At 67.6% G+C, this 26,591-nt stretch overlaps 6 protein-coding genes across 7 annotated transcripts; 3 read left to right on the top strand and 3 right to left on the bottom strand.

Moving 5' to 3' along the window:
* Positions 1–294: 294 nt before the first annotated feature.
* CA14 (carbonic anhydrase 14) lies at positions 295–3,618 on the top strand. The gene is made up of 11 exons (XM_086628422.1): positions 295–363; positions 440–503; positions 1,215–1,394; positions 1,482–1,624; positions 2,347–2,442; positions 2,523–2,589; positions 2,707–2,864; positions 2,956–3,082; positions 3,207–3,227; positions 3,336–3,420; positions 3,537–3,618. The coding sequence occupies exons 1-11, from the start codon at positions 295–297 to the stop codon at positions 3,616–3,618; spliced, it is 1,092 nt and encodes a 363-aa protein (XP_086484548.1).
* Positions 3,619–4,463: 845 nt separating this feature from the next.
* APH1A (aph-1A gamma-secretase subunit) lies at positions 4,464–7,972 on the bottom strand. Of its 2 annotated transcripts, XM_086628378.1 has the most exons (7): positions 7,860–7,972; positions 6,632–6,802; positions 5,984–6,057; positions 5,677–5,799; positions 5,415–5,542; positions 4,878–5,001; positions 4,464–4,590 (listed from the first exon to the last, which is right to left on the bottom strand). In XM_086628378.1, the coding sequence occupies exons 1-7, from the start codon at positions 7,970–7,972 to the stop codon at positions 4,526–4,528; spliced, it is 798 nt and encodes a 265-aa protein (XP_086484504.1). In that variant the 3' UTR covers positions 4,464–4,525. The 2 variants fall into 2 exon arrangements, with proteins under 2 accessions (XP_086484504.1, XP_086484505.1); XM_086628379.1 differs by lacking the exon at positions 5,415–5,542 and having other exon boundaries at positions 5,677–5,771.
* A 565-nt stretch (positions 7,973–8,537) lies between these two features.
* Positions 8,538–10,234, bottom strand: LOC147526603 (uncharacterized). Its single transcript, XM_086628268.1, has 5 exons — positions 10,192–10,234; positions 9,744–10,073; positions 9,361–9,669; positions 8,960–9,061; positions 8,538–8,680 (listed from the first exon to the last, which is right to left on the bottom strand). Exons 1-5 carry the CDS (start codon positions 10,232–10,234, stop codon positions 8,538–8,540), a joined length of 927 nt encoding a protein of 308 aa, XP_086484394.1.
* Positions 10,235–14,695: 4,461 nt separating this feature from the next.
* Positions 14,696–16,343, bottom strand: LOC147526602 (uncharacterized). The gene is made up of 5 exons (XM_086628267.1): positions 15,992–16,343; positions 15,376–15,648; positions 15,141–15,248; positions 14,879–14,946; positions 14,696–14,752 (listed from the first exon to the last, which is right to left on the bottom strand). Exons 1-5 carry the CDS (start codon positions 16,341–16,343, stop codon positions 14,696–14,698), a joined length of 858 nt encoding a protein of 285 aa, XP_086484393.1.
* A 1,782-nt stretch (positions 16,344–18,125) lies between these two features.
* On the top strand, positions 18,126–20,324 carry LOC147526601 (uncharacterized). The gene is given in 6 exon segments (XM_086628266.1): positions 18,126–18,168; positions 18,287–18,453; positions 18,455–18,617; positions 18,692–19,000; positions 19,278–19,379; positions 20,254–20,324. Coding segments are annotated over 6 exon segments (855 nt in total).
* Positions 20,325–24,899: 4,575 nt separating this feature from the next.
* LOC147526600 (uncharacterized) lies at positions 24,900–26,537 on the top strand. The gene is given in 6 exon segments (XM_086628265.1): positions 24,900–24,942; positions 25,061–25,390; positions 25,464–25,669; positions 25,671–25,755; positions 26,050–26,151; positions 26,422–26,537. Coding segments are annotated over 6 exon segments (882 nt in total).
* The last annotated feature ends 54 nt before the right edge of the window (positions 26,538–26,591 follow it).

Raw genomic sequence — 26,591 nt, 5'->3', positions numbered from 1 at the left:
CCGCCCCCCCCCAGCTCCCCACAGCCCCCCCCCGGCCCCACAGCCCCCCATAGCCCCCCAGTCCCACTCCCCCCCAGCTCCCCACAGACCCCACAGCCCCCCACAGCCCCCCACCCCCTCAGGCCCCCCCAAACCCTTCAGCCCCCCAAGTCTCCCATCCCACAGCCCCCCCCACCCCGTCCCCACGCCCCGGGATGGCCCCTCCACCCCTCCCCGTCCCCCCCGGGGGGGCCCGGCCCCGGTGGGTATTTAAGGCCGGACCGGCAGCACCCGGCCCCCCCCGCGCCCCCCACCATGCTGCGTGCCCTGCTGCTGCTGGGGGGCTTGGCCCCCACCCTGCCCGCCGGTGAGTGCCCCCCTCCGGCCTTCGGGAATTCACCCCAATTCCCAGCACCCGGACCCCCCTTTGGGGTGCAGCCACCGGGGGGGCCCACCTGAGCCCGGGCCCCCCCAGGTCCCAACACCTCCACTTCCCCCCACAGGTCCCCACTGGGCGTACGAGGGTGAGTGGGACCCCCCCCCCCCCCCCCCGCGCTTACCCCCACACCCCAAATCCACCTGCCCACACGTCGAGGGGGGGCACCACCTGGGTGCCCCCAAAAGGGAGGGGGTTGGATGGGTGACAGCCCCCCCACCCCACCCACAGGCACCTGGTCCCCCCAAAATGGGAAGGAGGTGGATGGGTGCAGCCCCCCCATGCCCCCCCCCCCCAGCTCCCAGACACCTGGGTCCCCCCAAAATGGGAAGAAGGTGGATGGGTGCAGCCCCCCCATGCCCCCCCCCCCAGCTCCCAGACACCTGGGTCCCCCCAAAATGGGAAGGAGGTGGATGGGTGCAGCCCCCCCCATGCCCCCCTCCCTGTCCCCGGGCGCCCCGGGCCCCCTCGCCCCAATGCTCCCATTGTGCTCCAATCCTGCTCCGGCTGCCAAATCCAATTAGGATCCGACCGCGGCCAAATCCCAGCTCAGCCCCATCCCGCCGGGCCCACGGGGACCCCACGCGTCCCCCCCCACCCCCCCTGCACCCACAGGGTCAGCTTTGTCCCCGCTCCCCCAGCTGGAAAAAAAACATCCCCAGCTTAACGAGCACGTTGGGAATGTCACCCGCGTCCTCGTTTTGGGGGAAAACGAGGCCGCTTTGGGTCACGGGGCCGCGGCGGGTAAAGCAGAGTCCCCACGGTGGGGGGGGGGGGGGTTCACCCGGGTGCCCCCCAGGCCCCCACGGGCAGCAGCACTGGGCCGAGGGGCACCCGGCATGCGGGGGCCGAGCCCAGTCGCCCATCGACATCCGGACGCGGTCGGCACAGCCGGACCCGTCGCTGCCGCCCGTTCGCCCCGTGGGCTACCGCCGCCCCGGCACCTCGGCCTTCACCCTGGCCAACAACGGCCACACCGGTGAGCGGGTGCCCGGGGGGTTTGGGGGGGGGGGGTTGTCCCATGGCAGCCCCACTCAGCCCTGCCTGTGCCCCCCATCCCTGGCAGCGGTGCTGGCACTGCCGCCCTCCCTGCGGCTCCGCGGGCTGCCCCGCAGCTTCGCCGCCGCTCAGCTCCACTTCCACTGGGGCCGGCCCGGTGGCACCAGTGGCGCCGAGCATCTCCTCGACGGGCACCGTGCCCCCGCCGAGGTACGGGGCGGGGGTCCCCAAAGGGAAAGGGGAGGGGGAATAGGGTGGGAAGTGGGGCTGGGAAACAGCATCGGAATGGGTGGGAAACAGGTTTGGGTGTGGGAATCGGGTGCCAGGAATGGGAAAAGGGTCCTGGTGCGGGAAAGGGGTCTGGGCACAGGGAGTGGAGAGGGAAATGGGGCTGGGAGCAGGAAATGGGGGTGGGAAACAGCACGGGAAGGGTGTCGGAAAGGGTCTGGGTGCGGGAACCCAGGGTGGGGAACGGGAAAAGGGTCCTGGTGTGGGAAATGGGTCTGGCACACGGAGTGGACAGGGAAATGGGGGTGAGAAATGGGTCTGGGGACAGGAGACGGCACGGGAAGGGTGTGGGAAAGGGTCTGGGTGCAGGAATCGGGGGCAGTGATGGGAGACGGCATGGGAAAGGGCAGGGGGAAGGGGTCTGGGTGCGGGAAACGGGTGCAGGACGGGGAAAGAAGGGTGGGAAACGGGAGCAGGAACGAGTCCGGGTGCGGGAACTGGCACAGGACCGGGAGACAGGAGCAGGGAACGGGTCCTGGACGGTGCCAGGATGGGCACAGGCAGCGGTGTGGGATCAGATCTGGAAACCGGGGGTGGGAAAGGAGGCGAGAGCGGGACACCAGCCCGGGGGGGGTTGTGGGTTGGGGTGGGGGGTCCCTGCTCTGCCCCCCGCCCCTCCCGGCGCGGAGCCGCTGTGCCCACAGATGCACGTGGTGCACTACGACGCGGGGCGCTACGCCAACGCCAGCGAGGCGCAGCACCACGCCGGCGGCCTGGCCGTGCTCGGCGTCCTCCTGGAGGTACGGTGACCCCAAAACAACCCCCCCACCACCAAACCCCTTGATCCCTCCCCCCACACACACCTCCCGCTCCCCCCCAGGTGGGTGCTGACCCCCACCCTGCCTACGACAACATCCTGAACCACCTCCAGAGCATCCGCTACGCAGGTGAGCGGCGGGCGAGCGAGGGGGCAGCGCGGGGAGACGGCGGGGAAAAGAGCGCGGCGGCGGGACGGGGGACCCCCAACCTCTCCCTCTGCCCCCCCTCCCTGCTCGCCCCCCCAGGACAGACGACGGCCATCCCCTCCTTCAGCGTGCAGGACCTCCTGCCCCCGCGCCTCGACCTCTACTATCGCTACAACGGGTCCCTCACCACCCCCCCCTGCTTCCAGGGCGTCCTCTGGACCCTCTTCCAGCAGCCTGTCCGCATCAGCCTGGCCCAGGTAGGACCAATTTAGGGGGAAAGCCCTTGGTTTGGGGTTTTTTTGGGTGGGGGGCAGCCCCAGCGCTCGCCCCCCCGGCTCCCCGTTCCAGCTGGAGCAGCTCCAGGGAGCCCTTTACGCCACGACGGCGACCGAGCCCGAGCCCCAACGCTTGGTGGATAATTTTCGGGTCCCGCAAGAGCTCAACCAGCGGCTGGTGCTGGCGTCCTTCCCCAGGGGTGAGAACGGGATCGGGACAGGGTGGGGGGGCACAGGAAGACCCCCCCCCCCAAAAAAAAAGGGTTTCTAGAGCCCTGGTTGGGTGCAAAGCTGCAACACTGAGCCCCGGCTCTTCTCTTGCAGGGCCCGAGGGGTATTCGACAGGTACAGCCCATTTGGGGTGGGGGTGGTGGGGTGGGGGTGGTGGGGTGGGATGGGGGGGTCACACCCCCCCACCTCAGTCCCCCCTGAGCCCTCTGCGGGGTCACGCAGGCGAAATCGTCGCCATCGTCTTCGGCGCCATCTCCGGCTGCCTCGGCCTCTTCCTCACCGTCCACTTCTTGGCCAAGAGGATGCGGTGAGAGACCCCCCCCCCACCCTGAGGGGGGAACCCCCGACCCCCAAATCAGAGGGTCCGGACCCCCCCCCAGGGGAGGGTCGCTCTCACCTCAGCCCCTTCCCCACCCGAGGCAGAGCCAGGCGGGCGCAGGACCAGGACGTCGTGTTCAAAGCCTCCTCCCGCCGCACCCCCGACGACGACGGCCCCCACCCTTGAACCCCACTCCGGACCGGGCTGCAAGGGACCCCCACCACCCCCCACCCCCCCGCCCGTGCCTGAGGAGGCGGCTGGGGCTCAGCCCCACGGCTGCAGCAGCTCCTGTTCCAGCCCCACTGGAAATAAAGCCCCTTCCCCACCCCACGGCACTGGCAGCTCTTTGCTGGGGAGGGAACGGGGCTGGATCCCATCAGTCCCGAGAAACTGGGTGCTCCCCGGGAAGCTGGGAGCAGAGCAAGATGGGGGGGGACCACCCCCTCTGCCCCCCAACACACTTCACCCCGTCCCCATCACAGAAGTCGCCTCGGTGCCGTGGTACCCGTCACTCTATTAAAAGGGTTTTACTCTCAAAAAAATAATTTACCCCCCCTCCAAGCGGCACAGCAGGGTGAGGGGTGGCCCCAGACACCCAGCGGGGAGCAGAAAGGGGGTGGGTGGGGCACAGCACCCCCAAACCTGGCTCCCCCCGCTTCCGCAGAGTGGGGAACATGGCAGGATGCGTCCAGCTGGGGCCACAGCGAGGGCAGGATCCCCCCCCGGGGGTGGAAAACGTGAGGGAAGGGGGGTCCTGGGGCCACACCACAGCCCACCCAGCCCCCCCCCGTCCTGCCTCCCCCCCACCCTCACCCTGTAAGGAACAAAAAGTCTAATGGGTGTCGCTAATGAAGCTAACGGGGGGGGGGACCCACCAGCACCGGTTGGACCCCAAAAAATTCCCCTCTGGTCCATGATGGGGCACGGAGCCACCTCCGGGGGGCATGGAGCTGCCTCCGGGGGGCACGGCGGGCGGCAGCACCGCGGGAGCAAACCGCGGGGGCGAAGGCAGCGACGTGACCTTCCAGCTGCCGAGAAGAGGGCACTTGGGCACGGTGGCAGCGCGGGCAGCGCAGGTGGCAGCGGCGGCCGCTCAGTCCTCGAAAGGCACCTGCAGTGCTGAGTACATCATCACTCTGCTGTCGTCCTCCTGCTTACCTGGGGGGGGGAAGGAGGGAGAGGGGGTGCATGGAGGACACCAAGCTGGTTTGGGGGGTCGGGGTGGGCCTGTTTGTGGGTTGGCAGGAGCCCCCTGTTAGCCAGATGCGGCCACCGTGTCCATGAAAGCATGCGAGACCCCTCCTCCCTCCATCCCAGCAGTGCTGGGCCCCCCCCCGTGTCCACCCCACCACCTAAAAAGGGGACGGAGACCCCCCAGAACAGACCCCACATCACAGCAGCGACCCCCCACCACCGTGTGCCCCTCCCTGCCAGCCCCCCCTTACAGGAGAGGCACTTGAGGATGTTGCGGAAGGAGCCTCCGGCGGTGAAGAAGGCCCAGAGGCCCGTGCAGAGGGTGATGATGAAGATGGGGCCCAGGCTGGCCTCATACCAGGGGTTCAGGAACGTCTGGGGGACGGGAAGAGCCCGGTTGGGAATGCCACCGCCCGCCAGCCGCCCCTACAGCCCCCCCAAACAGCCAGGCAGGGAAAGGGGGGGCCTCCGAGCGGAGCTGTGCTCCGGCAAGCCTGGCTTAAACTCCTGCCAAGAGTTCCCACCAGGAGCTTAGCGGCTAAATCCTCCGTCCGATCCCAAAATCCTCCATCTGACCCCAAAATCCTCCATTAACCCTCTCCTGCACACAGCCCAACAGGCCACCTCAGGCTGTGACTCGCCCCCCGGCCCAGAGGCGGCGATTCAGGAGGTCTGAGGTGTCCCCAGCGGCCCCCCGCCCGTGTCCGACGGTGGCCACGACCGCTTCAATTCCAGGACAGCTTTCGGCGCCGCTCCGGTTGGCTCCGGCTCATCCAAACCAAACTCACCAGCCCGGAGGTGAGGAGGTGACTGGCAACCACCAGCCCCAGGCACCAGTAACGGCGTTTTTCGCAGGCGTCGAAGAAGATCACTCCCCAGAAGGTGTGGAGCAAGACGAGGGCCATGGTGAGGAACGCTGGGGAAAGAGGGCGACACAGACTCCCCCCTCAGCCCTCCTCATCACCTTCCTCCTCCTCGCCTCGGTGAAGAGCCACGCGCCCGGGCCAGACTCCGGCTGTAACCAGGGCTGCCGCGGCACCCCCGCCTTACCGGATGTGATGAAGTAATACGGCGAGTCGCCGTGGATCCCGACGATGCCCGGCCCGATGGAGTCTGCCAGGATGTTGATGACGGAAAACACGCCGCTGATGATGCCGAAGGACAGCCCCGACACTGCGGGGGGAGGCGGGAGTGAGCCGAGAGCGACCGCAGCCGTCGCACCTCCACCGCTACTTCCCGGCTCTGGGCCCCGGGGAAGAGAACGGCACAGGCTGCGCCAGCTGCCGCCGGTCTCCGATCCCGGAGCATCCCTGGAAAACCGCAGGACAGCCCAAGCCCTGCCCGGGATCGCGCTCACCGTAAGCCATCTGCCGGAGGGAGATGGGGGACCGGCCGTCCTCGCTGATGGTCGCCAGCCCTTCGTCCGCTTTCCTGCTCGGGAGGGAGAGAAAGGGTGAGCGGCGAGTTCGGAACAAGGGCCGCGTCGCACAGGAGAAGGGAAAAGGATCTCAGTCCTCTCCGGGTGAACTCGGCACAGCGGGCACCCCAGGAGCGGGGCGCTCGCCGAGTTCCCCAAGTGGCTCCGCCGCCGCCATCCTCAGTGGGTGGCATGGGCCCAGCACAGGCAGCGGGGGCAGCATCCTCCTCCTCTCTCCTCACCCCCGGACGAAGCACCTTTTCCGGTTCCTTTGTCCCAACTAAAATATGGAATTCGCAGAGGCGCTGACTGGCTCAACCCCAAGGGGGGTGGGAGTCCGGTCTGGTGGCCAGAACTGGGTCTGACCCAGCTCCGAAACCAGGGAAGTCACAGGGAGCAAATCCCCTCTTCCGCCACCAGAACCCCTTTACACCAACCCATCACAACTGTTTATAGACGAGCCCGGCGTGAGGAAGAGGAGCTTCATCCCAGGATGCAACGAGGAAGATTTTGGGGTTTCTCGGAGGAGAAAGCGGAGGTTGGGCACCAATGGTGGCAGAAATCCCGTGCCCTCGGCCCGGCTCTTACTTCAGCAGCTTGAAGTAGGCGAAGCGGAAAGCCTCCTGCAGCAGGACGGAGACGGCGGCGCCGAAGATGAGGAGCCCGTACTGCAGCGCGGCGTCCTCCCGGTCGCTGAGCCGGACCGAGACGAACCAGATCAGGGACGCCAGGAGCAGCGACACCAGCCAGAAAAACGCCCTGCGGAAGAGAGGAGCGACGTTTGCCCCGGCGCCGGGCCGCGCGTTCGGCACGGGAAGGTTCCGGGCTGCCGGGGCGGCGTCGCGGGAGTTGGGAAGGCGAAGGAAGCGAAAAACCAAACGGATTCGGAAATTGAAATCCATCCTTCTCTTCTCAGAGCCGCGACTGCCCACTCAGAGGAAAGCTGCTGCCCCTCTCGGACCCACAGCTGCCCCAGAACTGCCCCCTCAGCTGCCCCCATTGCTCTCTGACCCCCAACTGCCCCAGAACTGCCCCCTCAGCCCCCCCCAATGCTCTCTGACCCCCAACTGCCCCAGAACTAACACCTCAGCCCCCGAACTGCCCCAGAACTGCCCCCTCAGCCCCCCCCAATGCTCTCTGACCCCCAACTGCCCCAGAACTAACCCCTCAGCCCCCAAACTGTCCCCCCCAGCCCCCCCCAATGCTCTCTGACCCCCAACTGCCCCAGAACTGCCCCCTCAGCCTCCCCTCAATGCTCTCGGATGCCCAACTGCCCCAGAACTAACCCCTCAGCCCCCGAACTTCCCCCCCAGCCCCCCCCAATACTCTCTGACCCCCAACTGCCCCAGAACTAACCCCTCAGCCCCCGAACTGCCCCAGAACTGCCCCCTCAGCACCCCTCAATGCTCTCTGACCCCCAACTGCCCCAGAACTACCCCCTCAGCCCCCCCCATTGCTCTCTGACACCCACCTGCCCAGAACTGCCTCTTCAGCCCCCCTCAATGCTCTCAGACCCCGAACTGCCCCAGAACTGCCCCCTCAGCCCCCCCTCAATGCTCTCGGACCCCCAACTGCCCCAGAACTGCCCCGCTCCGAGGGCTCCCGAACACCCACAGACCCCGGAACGGCCCCAGAACTGCCCCCTCGGCCCCACAGCCGCCCTCCCGGCACCACAGCCCCCCGGGACACCCCAGAACCCCCTCGGGGCCCTCCGAGCCCCCGCCGGACCTCCCCTAGAGCCCCCCCCGCCATCCCAGAGCCCTCCCGAGCCCCCCCCGCCATCCCAGAGCCCTCCCGAGCCCCCCCCCGGGCTCACCCCGCCACCAGCACGATCACCCGCAGCGGTTCCGCCGCCACCGTGAGCACGACGAGGGCGAGCGCCGGCCCGAAGGCGATCCCGGCGCAGCCGAAGAAGACGGCGGCGCCCATGGCGGCGGGGCGGGGCGGGGCGGGGCGGGGCGGCGCCGCGCGGGGCACGCCGGGAGCTGTAGGCGGCGGGACCCGGACAGCGCCCCTGGCGGCCGGCGGCCGCGCGGCGGGAACGGCGGGGCGGGGGGGGGCGCAGTCCCGGGGATGCGGCCCGGGGGGAGCCGCTGTGCGCCCCGAAACCCTCCGGCGGAGGGCCCGTGCAGCCCCCCCCGGGCACCGCCGGGCCCCGGGTGCTGCCAACGGGTGGGTTCCCGCTCAGCCCGGCGGCCCGTGGCACCGGCCGGGGGGGGTGACGCTGGGAGCCCCGTCCCACCGTCACGGCGCTGAGACTCCGCTTTTCCGAACCTCGACTTTTATTGTTCCTTCCTTAATTAGACCCGAAGCAGCTGCGGCAACCCCTGAGCGATGGGGGGGCTTCGCCTCCCCTCCCCTTCCCTCCCCTCCCCTCCCCTCCCCTTCCCCCCCTTCCCCTCCCCTTCCCCGTTCCCCCTTCCTCCCTCCCCTTCCCTCCTCCCCTTCCCCCTTCCCCTCCCCACCGAAATACCCCCGACCCAAACGAGGGGGTTCATCGCACCCAGGCACCCACAGACTCCCGCCCCCCCAGCGTTATCCAGGGGTGATGGAGCAGCCGGGAATCCCGGGAGCATCCCGGGAGCACGGAGCGGAGCTGCTCGTGGCGGATGGCGCGTTCCTCCGCGGTGCCTTTTTCTGCCCCGACGGCAGCAGGAGGCGAGAAGGAGCAGCATCAGCCGAAGGGAATTTTCTCCCCGAACAGGGGGAGTTTCCCCCCCCACCCCGAGGAAGCGGCGGAGGAAATTCCGCCTGGAGGGGAGTTGGGTTTGAGCGGAGCCGCCTCACGGCGCTGGAAAAAATGAATTTATTTCACGCCGGGGGCTGAGGAAGCGGTTTTAGCTCCCGGGGGGTGCCGGGAGGGGGGTTGGGGGTGAAGGGGCTCCGAGGGGGGGTGGACGGGAGCGGGAGGGTCACCTGTGGCCAGACGGTGCCTGCAGAGCAGGACGAGCAGCTGGAGCAGGGCCAGGAGCGAGACGCAGAGCAGCACCGGCACCAGCGGCCACGGAGGGCACCGTTCTGCGGGGGGGGAGAGAGAATGAGGGGGAGGGGCGGTTTGGTCACCGTGGGGAGCCGAGCAACCCCGAAATGGGGGTCAGGGCTGTGCGGGGGGGGCCACGCGCAGGTTTAAAGCATTTCAGCGCAGGGGGATCCCAGCCAGGAGCTGGCAGGAGAGGGGGGCCAAGGGATTTGCAAACTGTGTCTTAATGGGGAAGAACTGGGACGTGGGGATTTGCTAAACGAGGAAAGGTGGATGAATTGGGATGGGGGGGGGGGACAGAGGCTGGAACACGCGGGGGGGCACACGCACTAATTACCCTCCTCGAGCCCTTTGCCGAGGGCGACGCTGACGTTCCTGCCCGTGCCGCTCTCTCGGGCCGTGCACGCCGCAGCCCCATCCCAGCGCTCGGCCGAGGCCCAGGCGATGCTCCAGGCGCTGAGGACGCCGCGCTCGTCCATGGCCAATGCCAACAGCGGTGCCACCTGCCCGCCGGGCTGCCAGTGCACGGTGTCCCAGCCCGGAGGGACGTCGTGGAGGTGGCAGAGCAGGGGGATGTCGGCCGGCGGCTGCCCAGGCTCCTCTGCCTCCAGGGGCACCAGGATGGAGAGCTTGGGCTCGGTGGCATCTAAAGAGGGAAAGTGGGTGCTGGGAGGTGGCACAAACCTCCCCAGGGATGTCCCCAACCTGACGGGCACTTACTGGTGACGATGAGAGTGGTCCCATTCCCAAACGAGGGGTAGAAATCGGAGGAGCCGCAGTAATAAACCCCGGAGTCCTCCCTCTGCGCGGGGCCGATGGTGAGGGAAAATTTCCCCTGTGATTCCTTCCTTCCCGAGTATTTTCCCACCGGACGGTAGTAATCTGAGCTCCAGTAAATCCAGGACAAACTGCCGTCCGACTTCTCCTTGTACCAGTTCACAAAGGAGCCGTATTCCTCGGTGTGACAGCTCAGCGTCGCCGTCTCTCCGGGGCGCACCCAGAGCCACCCCGGGCTCTGCTGGACCCGTCTCCCCTCCGCCAGGGTCCCTCCTGCCCGGGGGGAGCAGAACGGAGTTGGATTTTCTGCCCTTCAGCCTTTCCCATATATCACATTCAAAATTTTGGGAAATCTCGCCCGGGTTGGGGTATGTCTGGGGCGGGCACGTACCTGGCAGGAGGAGCAGGAGGGTCCCCAGGAGCCCGTAGCACATGTCGGCCGAGCCCTTGTGCCAGGGAGACTTCGCCCCCCGCCCGTCTCTCCGAGGAGCCCTGGGCTTTGCCAGCCCCTGGTCTTTCTCCTCTCCAAGGCAAACGTTTCGCTCGCTCTTGGGCTTGGGGCTGGATTTCCCCAAGCTCCCGGCTGGGAGCCGCCAGGAATTGCCCCCGGGAATTGCCCCCGGACACAGCAGCCACCTCTGGGAGGAGGCGCTGGAATTCCTTCCCTCTGGATTCTCTCTTCTTCCACCTCTCTGCAGCACCGGAGGCTTTGCTGGCGCTGGAGATGGCTGCGGTTGGCCCCACTGCTCCGTTCTGACACTTCCCGGGGGTTTCTGGAGGCCAAATCCCCCCCTCCCCCCCAGCCACGGGGCCGGGGATGTTTTTCGGCACGGCTTTGGCCGAGGCCCGCGGTGCCGAACCGCAGCCGGAAAGGCGGCAGCGGGGCCGGGGCGTGGGAACGGCTTCGAAGCTTTTCGTGCCTTTGATGGGGGTTTTTGGGGGGTGGGGGCGTCTGGGGGGTGGCGGGGGGAGGCTCCCGTCAAATGCTGCAGGAATCGCCCAAAACCCAGCAGCAGTGACGGGATTTCTGTGATTTCTGAGTGTTTGGGACCCAGCCGGGGTCGGGAGGAGGGACCCAGCCCCAGTCCAATCCTGGCCAGGGCCGTATCCATCCCCCACCATCCCCAAAATCCTCAATTCTTCCCATTTCCAGCTCAGCACCTGCAGCCCCTCACCCGGGTTTTGCCTCGAGAACAGATTTTCTCTCCATCTCGGAGGTTTCAGAGGGGGGTTCAACATTCCCTCGGCTCAGAACATCACTCAGGTGGGTTTATTACCCCCCGATGCCCCAAAACCCCCGATCTTGCTCAGAATCTTCAAAACGGGGTGGTGGGGGGGAGTGTGAGCTGCGACCGGTGGCATCCCACCCCCAGCACCCTCCTGCCAGGGATGCTCCGGGATGCGGCACGTGGCCGAGTGGCCACCATGGCCCCGGTGACGAAGGCAGCGAGGTGGGGGGGGTCGGTGCCTGCAGCCCCGTGGTTTTGGCAGCGCCGGCAGCTCTGCAGAACAGCTCGGCCCGGGGGAGGAACTGGCCCCCCCATTGCAGCACTGGCCACCGATGGCAGCCGGGGGCTCGCTGGCGCCCGCGGGGCTGCTGTGGCTCTGCCTGGGTGGGTGGTGGGCGCGGGGCTGGGGGAGGGCCGCTGGGCTGCGCTTTGGGGACATTTCTGGGCTTTTTGGAGCCCCTGGCTGCTGGGAGAGGGGGGTGGTGGGGGTGACGGTGGGGCTGGGCTGGAGCCTGGCGGGGGAATGAGCCCCCGGTCGGTCCCCGCAGCCCCGGCAGCGCTGCTGAGGCTGCACCAGCCCCAGCCCGTCCTGGTCGTGCAGCCCGGGAGGCTGGTGGAGATCGACTGCGCGGCTGACGAGCCCATGGAGAGCAGCAGTGAAGTGTCCTGGTACCGGCGCAGCGACAGGGACGGGCCCAAACTGGTCCTGAACTGTGGGAACAGGACGCAGGGGAGGTTCTCCTGCGATTTTCGGAGACGCCATGTCACCCTGCGCATCGCTGGTGCCCAAAAAAAGGACTCCGGCCTCTACCTGTGTGCCTGCTGCCGCACATGGCGCCTGCATTTCGGCAACGGCACCACGCTGCTGGTGGGAAGTAGGACGGTGGCTTCAGCGGGGGGTGAGACCCTCATGGCCCCCGTGTTACCCCCATGTTCCCCATCCCCTGCTGTCCCCTCTGTCCTGCCCTGGCCTCCTCCAGCGTTTTCCACCCCCCCATCATCCCCTGTCCCTCTCCATCCCACCCGTTTTCCCCCATCCCCTCCATCCCCTCCATCTCTCTCCACCTCCCTCCATCTCCTTCATCCCTCTGGATCCTTCCCGATCTCCAACTATCCCCCTCGATCCCCCTCCATTCCCCCGTCGGCCCCATCCCCTCTGTCCCCCCAGCCCGTGCCCGTGCCCACCCCACACCCCGCTGCAGCCCCTCTCCCCTTGCAGACAGCTGGACCAACAGGAGCTGGGTGCGGGTGCTGGCGCCCCACGGGGACCCCCGGGCCCCCCCCAGGCTGTTCTGTGCCGTGGGTGCCACCGCCGGCCCCGTCCTCGTCTCCCGGCCAGGGGGGCCCAGGGAAGTTTTGGGGCTGGGGGATGGTGCGGGGCCGCTCGTCAGCCCCATGGGCACGGCCGGGGGGGCCGGGGGGCTCTGCGAGGTGCGCTTCAACGCCTCCGCGCCCCCCGTCCGCAGCAGAGCAGAGCAGCGCAGCATCAAGGGTGAGTGTGGGGGAACCCTCCCCAAACTGGGGCACCCCGGGGGAAACTGAGGCAGCCGGGATGGCTCGGCCCCAGGGCGGGGGGATGCTGGGGGTCTGTGGTGGGACGAACCAGCCCCTCTTGCCCAGGCTGCTCCATCCTGACCCCCATCACGGGGGCCCTGGCCGGGGTCGGGGCGCTGCTGCTGCTCAGCATCTGCCTCAGCATCCGCCGCCTGCGCCGCCCCACGCCCACGGGTAAGGAGCGTGGCATGGGCGGGGGGTGGCATCCCGCCCTGCCCCCCGCTGTGCCGTCCATCTGGCCGGGACCCCTGCACTCCACCCCGATCCCCCTCCATCACCCCTCCTCCTGCTCCATCCCCTCGCTCCTGTCCCCCCCTGGCATCCCCCCTGCCCGCACTGGGGACACGTCTCCCCGCTCCGTCCCCTCCAGGCCGCCCGCCCGGGACCCCGCAGCCGCCGGCGTCGCGGGAGAACGAGGTGAGGCCGTGCGGCCCCCGGGTACCCCTGGCCCAGGCTGGGGAGTAGGGTGGGCAGGGGGGTGGTGGGGGACGGGGGCAGCCCCGCTGCTGCCCCACGGGGGACTGAGGGGCGCGGGGGCGGCTCTGACGCCATCGTGCCCCGCAGGGACGGCTGACCTACGCCCAGCTGAGCTTCACCACCACCGCCAGGCGCACGCCGTGACCCGCAGCCGGACGTGGTGGCAACCCCGACCTGGAGCTCGATCCTGTGTGCCTGAACCCCCTGGCATCCCTGTGTGACCCCCGGGGGGCCGGGGCTGCTCCCCCCGCTTTGCCCAACAGGATGAAATAAAAATCTTTGGGATTTGGCAGTGGCCTGGGGTTCCTGTTGAGCTTCTCCTCACCCAACACCCCTGAGTCCTCCTCCTCTGCGCTGCTCTCCGGCCATCCTCCACCCAACCTGTGTTTGGGACTGGGATTGGGATTGGGATTGGGATTGGGATTGGGATTGGGATTGGGATTGGGATTGGGGTTGGGATTGGGGTTGGGATTGGGGTTGGGATCGCCCCGACCCACCGACAGGACCCTGTGCTTGGCCTGGTTGAGCTGCATGAGGTTGGCACAGGCGCAGCTCTCCAGCCTGCCCAGGTCCCTCTGGATCTCATCCCTTCCCTCCGGCGTGTCCTCCACCCCACCCAGCTCCACGTCCTCAGCAACGTGCTGAGGGTGCCCTCGATGCCACCCTCCAGCCCCAACACCGACCCCTGAGGAACGCCCCTCGTCACTGGGCTGCACCGGGACATCGAGGTGTTGAGTGCGACCACCCGGCCAGTTCCGTACCCACCCATGGTCCGTCCACCAAACCCGGGTCTCTCCGATCCAGACAAGGATGTGGGACAGTGTCAAATGCTTTGGACAACCCCTGGCAGACGATGTCGGTTGCTCTTCCCTCGACCACCGAGGCTGCAACCGCATCATAAAAGGCCACCGAGTTTGTGGGGCACCGTTTGCCCTTGGTGAAGCCACGCTGGCCATCCCCACCCCCCTTATTCTCCGGGTGCCTTAGCGGGGTTTCCAGGAGGATCTGGGATCTGCCCCGTGATCCCGCCGCGCAGAGAGGTGAGACCGACTGGCTGCAGCTCCCTGGATCTTCCATTTATCCCTTTTGAAAAACAGGGGCTGTTTCTGCTTTTGCAGCTGGAGGGCAAAAAACCACAAAGCCCCGGGGCTTTTGCACCTTTTCCGGAGCGCTCGAGTGCTGGCGAGCTGGGAAACCACGGAACGGCGCGTTCCGGGCGGCGTGTGTGTGACACGGGGCCCGAGCGGCCACAGAATTCGCTTTCGAGATGAGAAACAAATAAACAGCCTTTGGCAAACCCGTCCGCGAGGGGCTGGCAAATGTCCGGCGGGAATTTTCTCCGGGGCTGGGGCTCAAATCGCAGCGGAAAAGCTGAGGCCAAAAACGTCCCTCCTGGCTTCTGCAAAGCTCCCGCCAGTTTGCCAGCGATTGCTGGGGCAAACTGGTGGGGGGACACACCGGCTCCCAGCGCCATCGCCTCAGGCTGCTGCCAAAGCACAAAGTTCTTTATTTCATGCGGTTGGGCAAAGCGGGGGGAGCAGCCCCGGCCCCCCGGGGGTCACACAGGGATGCCAGGGGGTTCGGGCACACAGGATCGAGCTCCAGGTCGGGGTTGCCATCACATCCGGCTGCGGGTCACGGCGTGCGCCCGGCGGTGGTGGCGAAGCTCAGCTGGGCGTAGGTCAGCCGTCCCTGCGGGGCACGATGGCGTCAGAGCCGCCCCCGCGCCACTCAGCCCCCCGTGGGGCAGCAGTGGGGCTGCCCCCGTCCCCCACCACCCCCTTGCCCACCCCACTCCCCAGCCTGGGCCGGGGGTACCCGGGGGCCGCACGGCCTCACCTCGTTCTCCCACGACGCCGGCGGCTGCGGGGTCCCGGGCGGGCGGCCTGGAGGGGACGGAGCGGGGAGACGTGTCCCCAGTGCGGGCAGGGGGGCAGCGGGGGGGACAGGAGCGAGGGGATGGAGCAGGAGGAGGGGTGATGGAGGGGGATCGGGGTGGAGTGCAGGGGTCCCGGCCAGATGGACGGCACAGTGGGGGGGCAGGGCGGGATGCCACCCCTGCCCGTGCCGCGCTCCTTACCCGTGGGCGTGGGGCGGCGCAGGCGGCGGATGCTGAGGCAGATGCTGAGCAGCAGCAGCGCCCCGACCCCGGCCAGGGCCCCCGTGATCGGGGTCAGGACGGAGCAGCCTGGGCGAGAGGGGCTGGTTCGTCCCACCACAGACCCCAGCATCCCCCCGCCCTGGGGCCGAGCCATCCCGGCTGCCTCAGTTTCCCCCGGGGTGCCCCAGTTTGGGGAGGGTTCCCCCACACTCACCCTTGATGCTGTGCCGCTCCGCTCTGCTGCGGACGGGGGGCGCGGAGGCGTTGAAGCGCACCTCGCAGAGCCCCCCGGCCCCCCCGGCCGTGCCCATGGGGCTGACAAGCGGCCCCGCACCATCCCCCAGCCCCCAAACCTCCCCGGGCCCCCCCGGCGGGGAGATGAGGACGGGGCCGGCGGTGGCACCCACAGCACAGAACAGCCTGGGGGGGGCCCGGGGGTCCCCGTGGGGCGCCAGCACCCGCACCCAGCTCCTGTTGGTCCAGCTGTCTGCAAGGGGAGAGGGGCTGCAGCGGGGTCTAGGGTGGGCACGGGCACGGGGTGGGGGGACGGAGGGGATGGGGCCGATGGGGGAATGGAGGGGGATCGAGGGGGATAGTTGGAGATCAGGAAGGATCCAGAGGGATGAAGGAGATGGAAGGAGGTGGAGAGAGATGGAAGCGATGGAGGGGATGGGGGAAAACGGGTGGGATGGAGAGGGACAGGGGATGATGGGGGGGGGAAAATGCTGGAGGGGGCCAGGGCAGGACAGAGGGGACAGCAGGGGATGGGGAACATGGGGGTAACTCAGGGGCCATGAGGGTCTCACCCCCCGCTGAAGCCGCTATCCTACCTCCCACCAGCAGCGCGGTGCCGTTGCCGAAATGCAGGCGCCATGTGCGGTAGCAGACACACAGGTAGAGGCCGGAGTCCTTTTTTTGGGCATCAGTGATGCGCAGGGTGACATGGTGACTCTGAAAATCGCAGGAGAACCTCCCCTGCATCCTGTTCCCACAGTTCAGGACCAGTTTGGGCCCTTCCCTGTCGCCGCGCCGGTACCAGGACACTTTGCTGCTGCTGTCCAAGCTGTCGTTGGCGTTGCATTTGATCTCCACCAGCTCCCCGGGCTCCACGACCAGGACGGGCTGGGGCTGGTGCAGCCTCAGCAGCGCTGCTGGGGCTGCGGGGACCGACCGGGGGCTCATTCCCCCGCCTGGCTCCAGCCCAGCCCCACCGTCACCCCCACCACCCCCCTCTCCCAGCAGCCAGGGGCTCCAAAAAGCCCAGAAATGTTCTCAAAGCGCAGCCCGGCCGCCCTCCCCCAGCCCCGCGCCTGCCACCCACCCAGGCAGAGCCACAGCAGCCCCGCGGGGGCCAGCGAGCCCCCGGCTGCCATCAGTGGCCAGTGCTGCAATGGGGGGGCCAGTTCCTCCCCCGGGCCGAGCTGTTCTGCAGAGCTGCTGGCGGTGCCGAAACCACGGGGCTGCGGGCACCGACCCCCCCCCACCTCGCTGCCTTCGTCACCGGGGCCATGGTGGCCACTCGGCCACGTGCCGCATCCCGGAGCATCCCTGGCAGGAGGGTGCTGGGGGTGGGATGCCACCGGTCGCAGCTCACACTCCCCCCCCCCACCCCGTTTCGAAGCTTCTGAGCAAAATCGGGGGGTTTTGGGGTGTTGGGGGGGAATAAATCCGCCTGGGTGATGCTCTGAGCCGAGGGGAGGCTGAACCCCCCTCCGAAACCTCCGAGACGGAGAGAAAATGGGTTCTGGAGGCGAAACGCAGGTGAGGGGCTGCAGGTGCTGAGCCGGGCACTGCCTGGGACCAGGCTGGGCGGGAGGAAATGGGAAGATTGAAGGATTTTGGGGATGGTGGGGAACGGAGACAGACTGGGCCAGTATTGTGCTGGGGCTGGGTCCCTCCTCCCGACCCCGGCTGGGTCCCAAACACGCGGAAATCACAGAAATCCCGTCGCTGCTGCTGGGTTTTGGGCGATTCCTGCAGCGTTTGACGGGAGCCTCCCCCCGCCACCCCCCAGATGCCCCCACGCCCCCAAACACCCATCAAAGGCACGAAAAGCTGCGAAGCCGTTCCCACGCCCCGGCCCCGCTGCTGCCTTTCCGGCTGCGGTTCGGCACCGCGGGCCTCGGCCAAAGCCGTGCCGAAAAACATCCCCGGCCCCGTGGCTGGGGGGGAGGGGGGGATTTGGCCTCCAGAAACCCCCAGGAAGTGTCAGAACGGAGCAGCGGGGCCAACCGCAGCCATCTCCAGCGCCAGCAAAGCCTCCGGTGCTGCAGAGAGGCGGAAGAATCGAGAATCCAGAGGGAAGGAATTCCAGCGCCTCCTCCCAGAGGTGGCTGTTGTGTCCGGGGGCAATTCCCGGGGGCAATTCCCGGGGGCAATTCCTGGCGGTTCCAAGTCGGGAGCTTGGGGAAATCCAGCCCCAAGCCCAAGGGCAAGCGAGACGTTTGCCTTGGAGAGGAGAAAAACCAGGGGCTGGCGAAGCCCAGGGCTCCTCGGAGAGACGGGCGGGGGGCGAAAAGGCCCGCGGCGACATGGAGCAGGGAGTCAAAGCCCATTTTCCATGGGAGACCAGGGCAAGCGCTTCCCTCCCCACATTCCCTCCCCAGATTCTCACATTCTCTCCCCAGATTCCTCCCTGACCCCGAATAAAGCCCCAGGCTGGCGGATGTTCTGTCCCCAGGACCCTCAACCTTCCCCCCCAGCACCATTCCCTGGCACTAAATGCAGCCCCAAAGGGTCCCGGCGAGGGGGCGCAGGGGGCAAAGCCCCATGGCGGGGTGAGGGGATGTGGGAGGACCCCGCCGTCCCAGCCGGGGCTGGGCCAGGTCTTGGGGCGTCTCCTCTGAGCATCACCAGTGCGTGTGGATGCCAACCCCCCCGGGGGGGCCCCTACATCAGACCCCCCCAAGCCTGGCAGCGAGAGAAAACTGACACAGTCTCCCTGGCACAAGGGCTTGGGCCGACATGTGCTACGGGCTCCTGGGGACCCTCCTGCTCCTCCTGCCAGGTACGTGCCCGCCCCAGACATACCCCGAACCGGGCGAGATTTCCCAAAATTTTGAATGTGATATATGGGAAAGGCTGAAGGGCAGAAAATCCAACTCCGTTCTGCTCCCCCCGGGCAGGAGGGACCCCGGCGGAGGGGGGACGGGTCCAGCAGAGCCCAGGTCGGCTCTGGGTGCACCCCGGAGAGACGGCGATGCTGAGCTGTCACAGCTGGGACAATGACTGGTGTGTAAACTGGTACAAGGAGAAGCCAGACAGCAGTTTCTACTGGTTTTACCGGAGCTCACAGTTACTACCCTGCGGTGGGAAAATACTCGGGAAGGAAGGAATCACTGGGGAAATTTTCCCTCACCATCGGCCCCGCGCAGAGGGAGGACTCCGGGGTTTATTACTGCGGCTCCTCCGACTACTACCCCTCATTTGGGAATGGGACCACTCTCATCGTCACCAGTAAGTGCCCGTCAGGTTGGGGACATCCCTGGGGAGGTTTGTGCCACCTCCCAGCACCCACTTTCCCTCTTTAGATGCCACCGAGCCCAAGCTCTCCATCCTGGTGCCCCTGGAGGCAGAGGAGCCCGGGCAGCCGCCGGCCGACATCCCCCTGCTCTGCCACCTCCACGACGTCCCTCCGGGCTGGGACACCGTGCACTGGCAGCCCGGCGGGCAGGTGGCACCGCTGATGGCGTCGGCCGTGGACGAGCGCGGCGTCCTCAGCGCCTGGAGCATCGCCTGGGCCTCGGCCGAGCGCTGGGATGGGGCTGCGGCGTGCACGGCCCGAGAGAGCGGCACGGGCAGGAACGTCAGCGCCGCCCTCGGCAAAGGGCTCGGGGAGGGTAATTAGTCCTTCTGCCCCCCCGTGTGTTCCAGCCTCTGTCCCCCCCCCCCATCCCAATTCTTCCACCTTTCCTCGTTTAGCAAATCCCCACGTCCCAGTTCTTCCCCATTAAGGCACAGTTTGCAAATCCCTTGGCCCCCCCCTCCTGCCAGCTCCTGGCTGGGATCCCCCTATGCTGAAATGCTTTAAACCTGCGCGTGGCCCCCCCCGCACAGCCCTGACCCCCATTTCGGGGGACCAAACCGCCCCCTCCCCCTCATTCTCTCCCCCCGCAGGACGGTGCCCTCCGTGGCCGCTGGTGCCGGTGCTGCTCTGCGTCTCGCTCCTGGCCCTGCTCCAGCTGCTCATCCTGCTCTGCAGGCACCGTCTGGCCACAGGTGACCCCCCCGCTCCCGTCCACCCCCCCTCGGAGCCCCTTCACCCCGCACCCCCCCTCCCGAGACCCCCCCGGGAGCTAAAACCGCTTCCTCAGCCCCCGGCGTGAAATAAATTCATTTTTTCCAGCGCCGTGAGGCGGCTCCGCTCAAACCCAACTCCCCTCCAGGCGGAATTTCCTCCGCCGCTTCCCCGGGGTGGGGGGGGAAACTCCCCCCGTTCGGGGAGAAAATTCCCTTTGGCTGGTGCTGGCGGTGCCAACGCTGCCGCAGCCCCGGGCACCCCCAACCCCTCTCTGGGGGCTCAGCCGAGCCGCCCCCCCGGGCATTTTCGGGGGCGGACGGACCGCGTCCTGCCGCGGCTGCACCGCTCTCACCCGGGGAGCTAAAAATAACCCAAAGTTGGCGGTTTTTTGGCCTTTTTTCCCCGCCCCCCCCGCTCCCCCCGCGCCGCACGGGGCTCGGTAACGCCGTTCTCGCTCCCGCGGGCGGAGCCGGAGCGGCGCTGAAATGCCGGCGCCTGCGAACGGGTTAAAAACCGGGAGAAACGGGGAAAACGGGCAGAGCGTGCGGGGCGGGAGGGGGTGGGCACGGCCCCCGGTGCCCGCAGCGCCCGAACCGCCACCGGCAGCTCCCGCGTTTGCTCCGGGAGCCGCCGGCGAAGCGGCGGCAGCTCCGCGAAACCGGGAGGAACTTTTTTGGCGTCGGATCGAACGCCCGGAAAGGCTTTGCCAGCGGTTTCCCCGCCGAGCCGGGGGGGCTCCGGGATAGACGGGACCGGCCCGGGGAGCTGCCGGGCGCTCGGAGCGGGGCGGGCCGGGCCGGGAGCAGCGCCGCGTCCCCGGTGCCCGGTGCCAGCGCACGCCGTGACCCGCAGCCGGACGTGGTGGCAACCGCGACCCGGAGCTCGACCCTTTGTGCCTGAAACCCCCTGGCATCCCTGTGTGACCCCCGGGGGGCCGGGGCTGCTCCCCCCGCTTTGCCCAACCGCATGAAATAAAGAACTTTGTGCTTTGGCAGCAGCCTGAGGCGATGGCACTGGGAGCCGGCGTGTCGCCCCACCAGTTTGCCCCAGCAATCGCTGGCAAACTGGCGGGAGCTTTGCAGAAGCCAGGAGGAACTTTTTTGGCCTCAGCTTTTCCGCTGCGATTTGAGCCCCAGCCCCGGAGAAAATTCCCGTCGGACATTTGCCAGCCCCTCGCGGACGGGTTTGCCAAAGGCTGTTTATTTGTTTCTCATCTCGAAAGCGAATTCTGTGGCCGCTCGGGCCCCGTGTCACACACACGCCGCCCGGAACGCGCCGTTCCGTGGTTTCCCAGCTCACCAGCACTCGAGCGCTCCGGAAAAGGTGCAAAAGCCCCGGGGCTTTGTGGTTTTTTGCCCTCCAGCTGCAAAAGCAGAAACAGCCCCTGTTTTTGAAAAGGGATAAATGGAAGATCCAGGGAGCTGCAGCCAGTCGGTCTCACCTCTCTGCCCGGCGGGATCACGGGGCAGATCCCAGATCCTCCTGGAAACCCCGCTAAGGCACCCGGAGAATAAGGGGGGTGGGGACGGCCAGCGTGGCTTCACCAAGGGCCAACGGTGCCCCACAAACTCGGTGGCCTTTTATGATGCGGTTGCAGCCTCGGTGGTCGAGGGAAGAGCAACCGACATCGTCTGCCTGGGGTTGTCCAAAGCATTTGACACTGTCCCACATCCTTGTCTGGATCGGAGAGACCCGCGTTTGGTGGACGGACCATGGGTGGGTACGGAACTGGCCGGGTGGTCGCACTCAACGCCTCGATGTCCCAGTGCAGCCCAGTGACGAGGGGCGTTCCTCAGGGGTCGGTGTTGGGGCTGGAGGGTGGCATCGAGGGCACCCTCAGCACGTTGCTGAGGACGTGGAGCTGGGTGGGGTGGAGGACACGCCGGAGGGAAGGGATGAGATCCAGAGGGACCTGGGCAGGCTGGAGAGCTGCGCCTGTGCCAACCTCATGCAGCTCAGCCAGGCCAAGCGCAGGGTCCTGTCTGTGGGTCGGGGCGATCCCAATCCCAATCCCAATCCCAATCCCAATCCCAATCCCAATCCCAATCCCAATCCCAATCCGAGTCCCAAACACAGGTTGGGTGGAGGATGGCTGGAGAGCAGCGCAGAGGAGGAGGACTCAGGGGTGTTGGGTGAGGAGAAGCTCAACAGCAGCCCCAAACACCAACCGCCTCCTGGGCTGCACCCACAGCAGCGGGGCAGCAGGTCGGGGCAGGCTGTTCTGCCCCTCCAGGGACCCTGGAACGGCCCCCTCGGCCCCACAGCCGCCCTCCTGGCACCACAGCCCCGGTCTGCGGGGTCCCGGGCGTGTGGACTGAAGGGGATGGAGCGGGGAGACGTGTCCCCAGCGTGGGCAGGGGGGATACTAGGGGACAGGAGCGAGGGGACGGAGCAGGAGGAGGGGTGATGGAGGGGGATCGGGGTGGAGTGCAGGGGTCCCGGCCAGATGGACGGCACAGCGGGGGCAGGGCGGAGATGCCACCCCCCGCCCGTGCCGCGCTCCTTACCCGTGGGCGTGGGGCGGCGCAGGCGGCGGATGCTGAGGCAGATGCTGAGCAGCAGCAGTGCCCCGACCCCGGACAGGACCCCCATCCTGTGGTTCAGGAAGGAGCAGCCTGGGCGAGAGGGGCTGGCTTGTCCCAACATCCCACCACAGACCCCCAACATCACCCCACCTTGAGGCCAAGTCATCCCGGCTGCCTCAGTTTCCCCCGGGGTGCCCCAGTTTGGGGAGGGTTCCCCCACACTCACCCTTGATCCTGCGCCGTTCTGCTCTCCTGCGGACGGGGGGCGCGGAGGCGTTGAAGCGCACCTCGCAGAGCCCCCCGGCCCCCCCGGCCGTGCCCATGGGGCTGACGAGCGGCCCCGCACCATCCCCCAGCCCCAAAACCTCCCCGGGCCCCCCCGGCCGGGAGACGAGGACGGGGCCGGCGGTGGCACCCACGGCACAGAACAGCCTGGGGGGGGCCCGGGGGTCCCCGTGGGGCGCCAGCACCCGCACCCAGCTCCTGTTGGTCCAGCTGTCTGCAAGGGGAGAGGGGCTGCAGCAGGGTGTGGGGTGGGCACGGGCACGGGCTGGGGGGACGGAGGGGATGGGGCCGATGGGGGAATGGAGGGGGATCGAGGGGGATAGTTGGAGATCGGGAAGGATCCAGAGGGATGAAGGAGATGGAAGGAGGTGGAGAGAGATGGAGGGGATGGAGGGGATGGGGGAAAACGGGTGGGATGGAGAGGGACAGGGGATGATGGGGGGGGGGAAAATGCTGGAGGGGCCAGGGCAGGACAGAGGGGACAGCAGGGATGGGGAACATGGGGGTAACTCAGGGGCCATGAGGGTCTCACCCCCCGCTGAAGCCGCCATCCTACCTCCCACCAGCAGCGCGGTGCCGTTGCCGAAATGCAGGCGCCATGTGCGGTAGTAGGCACACAGGTAGAGGCCGGTGTCATCTGGTTGGGCACCAGCGATGCGCAGGGTGACACGGTGACTCCAAAAATTGCAGGAGAACCTCCCCTGCGTCCCAGTCAGACAATGCAGGACCAGTTTGGGCCCGTCCCTGTCGCCGCGCCGGTACCAGGACATTCTTCTTCTGCTGTCGAAGCTGTCGTCGGCCACGCAGCCGATCTCCACCGCCTCCCCGGGCTCCACGACCAGGACGGGCTGGGGCTGGTGCAGCCTCAGCAGCGCTGCTGGGGCTGCGGGGACCGACCAGGGGCTCATTCCCCCGCCAGGCTCCAGCCCAGCCCCGCCGTCACCCCCACCACCCCCCTCTCCCAGCACCCGGGGGCTCCAAAAAGCCCAGAAATGTCCCCAAAGCGCAGCCCGGCCGCCCTCCCCCAGCCCCGCGCCCGCCACCCACCCAGGCAGAGCCACAGCAGCCCCGCAGGGGCCAGCGAGCCCCCGGCTGCCATCGGTGGCTAGTGCTGCAATGGGGGGGCCAGTTCCTCCCCCAGGCCGAGCTGTTCTGCAGAGCTGCCGGCGATGCCGAAACCACGGAGCTGCGGGCACCGACCCCCCCACCTCGCTGCCTTCGTCACCGGGGCCATGGTGGCCACTCGGCCGCGTGCCGCATCCCGGAGCATCCCTGGCAGGAGGGTGCTGGGGGTGGGATGCCACCGGTCGCAGCTCACACTCCCCCCACCACTCTGTTTCGAAGCTTCTGAGCAAAATCGGGGCGTTTTGGGGCATCGGGGGGCAATAAATCCGCCCGGGTGGTGCTCTGAGCCGAGGGGAGGCTGAACCCCCCTCCGAAATGTCCGAGACGGAGACAAAATTGGTTCTGGAGGCGAAACGTGGGTGAGGGGATGCAGGTGCTGAGCCGGGCACTGCCTGGGACCAGGCTGGGGGGGAGGAAATGGGAAGATTTCAGGATTTTGGGGATGGTGGGGGAAGGATACGGCCCTGGCCAGGATTGGACTGGGGCTGGGTCCCTCCTCCCAACCCCGGCTGGGTCCCAAACACGCGGAAATCACAGAAATCCCGTCGCTGCTGCTGGGTTTTGGGCGATTCCTGCAGCGTTTGATGGGAGCCTCCCCCCACCACCCCCCAGATGCCGCCACCCCCCCCAAACACCCATCAAAGGCACGAAAAGCTGCAAAGCCGTTCCCACGCCCCGGCCCCGCTGCTGCCTTTCCGGCTGCGGTTCGGCACCGCGGGCCTCGGCCAAAGCCGTGCCGAAAAACATCCCCGGCCCCCGTGGCTGGGGGGGAGGGGGGGATTTGGCCTCCAGAAACCCCCGGGAAGTGTCAGAACGGAGCAGCGGGGCCAACCGCAGCCATCTCCAGCGCCAGCAAAGCCTCCGGTGCTGCAGAGAGGCGGAAGAATAGAGAATCCAGAGGGAAGGAATTCCAGCGCCTCCTCCCAGAGGTGGCTGCTGTGTCCGGGGGCAATTCCCGGGGGCAATTCCCGGGGGCAATTCCTGGCGGTTCCCAGTCGGGAGCTTGGGGAAATCCAGCCCCAAGCCCAAGGGCAAGCGAGACGTTTGCCTTGGAGAGGAGAAAAACCAGGGGCTGGCGAAGCCCAGGGCTCCTCGGAGAGACGGGCGGGGGGCGAAAAGGCCCGCGGCGACATGGAGCAGGGAGTCAAAGCCCATTTTCCATGGGAGACCAGGGCAAGCGCTTCCCTCCCCACATTTCCTCCCTGAATTCCCACATTCCCTCCCCAGATTCCTCCCTTACCCCGAATAAAGCCCCAGGCTGGCGGATGTTCTGTCCCCGGGACCCTCCACCTTCCCCTCCAGCACCATTCCCTGGCACTAAGTGCAGCCCCAAAGGGTCCCGGCGAGGGGGCGCGGGTGGCAAAGCCCCACGGCGGGGTGAGGGGATGCGGGAGGACCCCGCCGTCCCAGCTGGGGCAGGGCCAGCTCTTGGGGCGTCTCCTCTGAGCATCACCAGTGCGTGTGGATGCCAACCCCCCCGGGGGGGCCCCTACGTCAGACCCCCCCATCCCGGCAGCGAGAGAAAACCGACAGAGTCTCCCTGGCACAAGGGCTTGGGCCGACATGTGCTATGGGCTCCTGGGGACCCTCCTGCTCCTCCTGCCAGGTACGTGCCCGCCCCAGACATACCCCGACCCGGGCGAGATTTCCCAAAATTTTGAATGCGATATATGGGAAAGGCTGAAGGGCGGAAAATCCAACTCCGTTCTGCTCCCCCCGGGCAGGAGGGACCCTGGCACAGGGGAGACGGGTCCAGCAGAGCCCGGGGCAGCTCTGGGTGCGCCCCGGAGAGATGGCGATGCTGAGCTGTGACAGCTGGAACAATGACTGGTATGTAAACTGGTACAAGGAGAAGTCGGATGGCAGTTTGTCCTGGATTTACCGGAGCTCAGAGAACTTCCCTCCGGTGGGAAAATACTCGGGAAGGAGGGAATCACTGGGGAAATTTTCTCTCACCATCGGCCCCGCGCAGAGGGAGGACTCCGGGGTTTATTACTGCAGCTCCACCGGTTACTACCCCTCGTTTGGGAATGGGACCACTCTCATCGTCACCAGTAAGTGCCCGTCAGGTTGGGGACATCCCTGGGAGGTTTGTGCCACCTCCCAGCACCCACTTTCCCTCTTTAGATGCCACCGAGCCCAAGCTCTCCATCCTGGTGCCCCTGGAGGCAGAGGAGCCCGGGCAGCCGCCGGCCGACATCCCCCTGCTCTGCCACCTCCACGACGTCCCTCCGGGCTGGGACACCGTGCACTGGCAGCCCGGCGGGCAGGTGGCACCGCTGATGGCGTCGGCCGTGGACGAGCGCGGCGTCCTCAGCGCCTGGAGCATCAGCCTGGGCCTCGGCCGAGCGCTGGGATGGGGCTGCGGCGTGCACGGCCCGAGAGAGCGGCACGGGCAGGAACGTCAGCGCCGCCCTCGGCAAAGGGCTTCGAGGACGGTAATTAGTGCGTGTGGCCCCCGCGTGTTCCAGCCTCTGTCCCCCCCACATCCCAATTCTTCCACCTTTCCTCGTTTAGCAAATCCTCACTGTCCCAGTTCTTCCCCATTAAGGCACAGTTTGCAAATCCCTTTGCCCCCCCTCCTGCCAGCTCCTTGCTGGGATCCCCCTGCGCTGAAATGCTTTAAACCTGCGCGTGGCCCCCCCCAGCACAGCCCTGACCCCCATTTCGGGGGACCAAACCGCCCCCTCCCCCTCATTCTCTCCCCCCGCAGGACGGTGCCCTCCGTGGCCGCTGGTGCCGGTGCTGCTCTGCGTCTCGCTCCTGGCCCTGCTCCCGCTGCTCATCCTGCTCTGCAGGCACCGTCTGGCCACAGGTGACCCCCCCGCTCCCGTCCACCCCCCCTCGGAGCCCCTTCACCCCGCACCCCCCCTCCCGAGACCCCCCCGGGAGCTAAAACCGCTTCCTCAGCCCCCGGCGTGAAATAAATTCATTTTTTCCAGCGCCGTGAGGCGGCTCCGCTCAAACCCAACTCCCCTCCAGGCGGAATTTCCTCCGCCGCTTCCCCGGGGTGGGGGGGAAAACTCCCCCCGTTCGGGGAGAAAATTCCCTTTGGCTGGTGCTGGCGGTGCCAACGCTGCCGCAGCCCCGGGCACCCCCAACCCCTTTCTGGGGGCTCAGCCGAGCCGCCCCCCCGGGCATTTTCGGGGGCGGACGGACCGCGTCCTGCCGCGGCTGCACCGCTCTCACCCGGGGAGCTAAAAATAACCCAAAGTTGGCGGGTTTTGGCCTTTTTTCCCCGCCCCCCCCGCTCCC

The sequence above is a fragment of the Tauraco erythrolophus genome, chromosome 30 (genome assembly GCF_009769465.1).
Source record: "Tauraco erythrolophus isolate bTauEry1 chromosome 30, bTauEry1.pri, whole genome shotgun sequence".
Lineage (NCBI taxonomy): Eukaryota > Metazoa > Chordata > Aves > Musophagiformes > Musophagidae > Tauraco > Tauraco erythrolophus.
The sequence above is the reverse complement of the archived record's forward strand: the minus strand, read 5'-3'. Positions and strand labels throughout refer to the sequence as shown.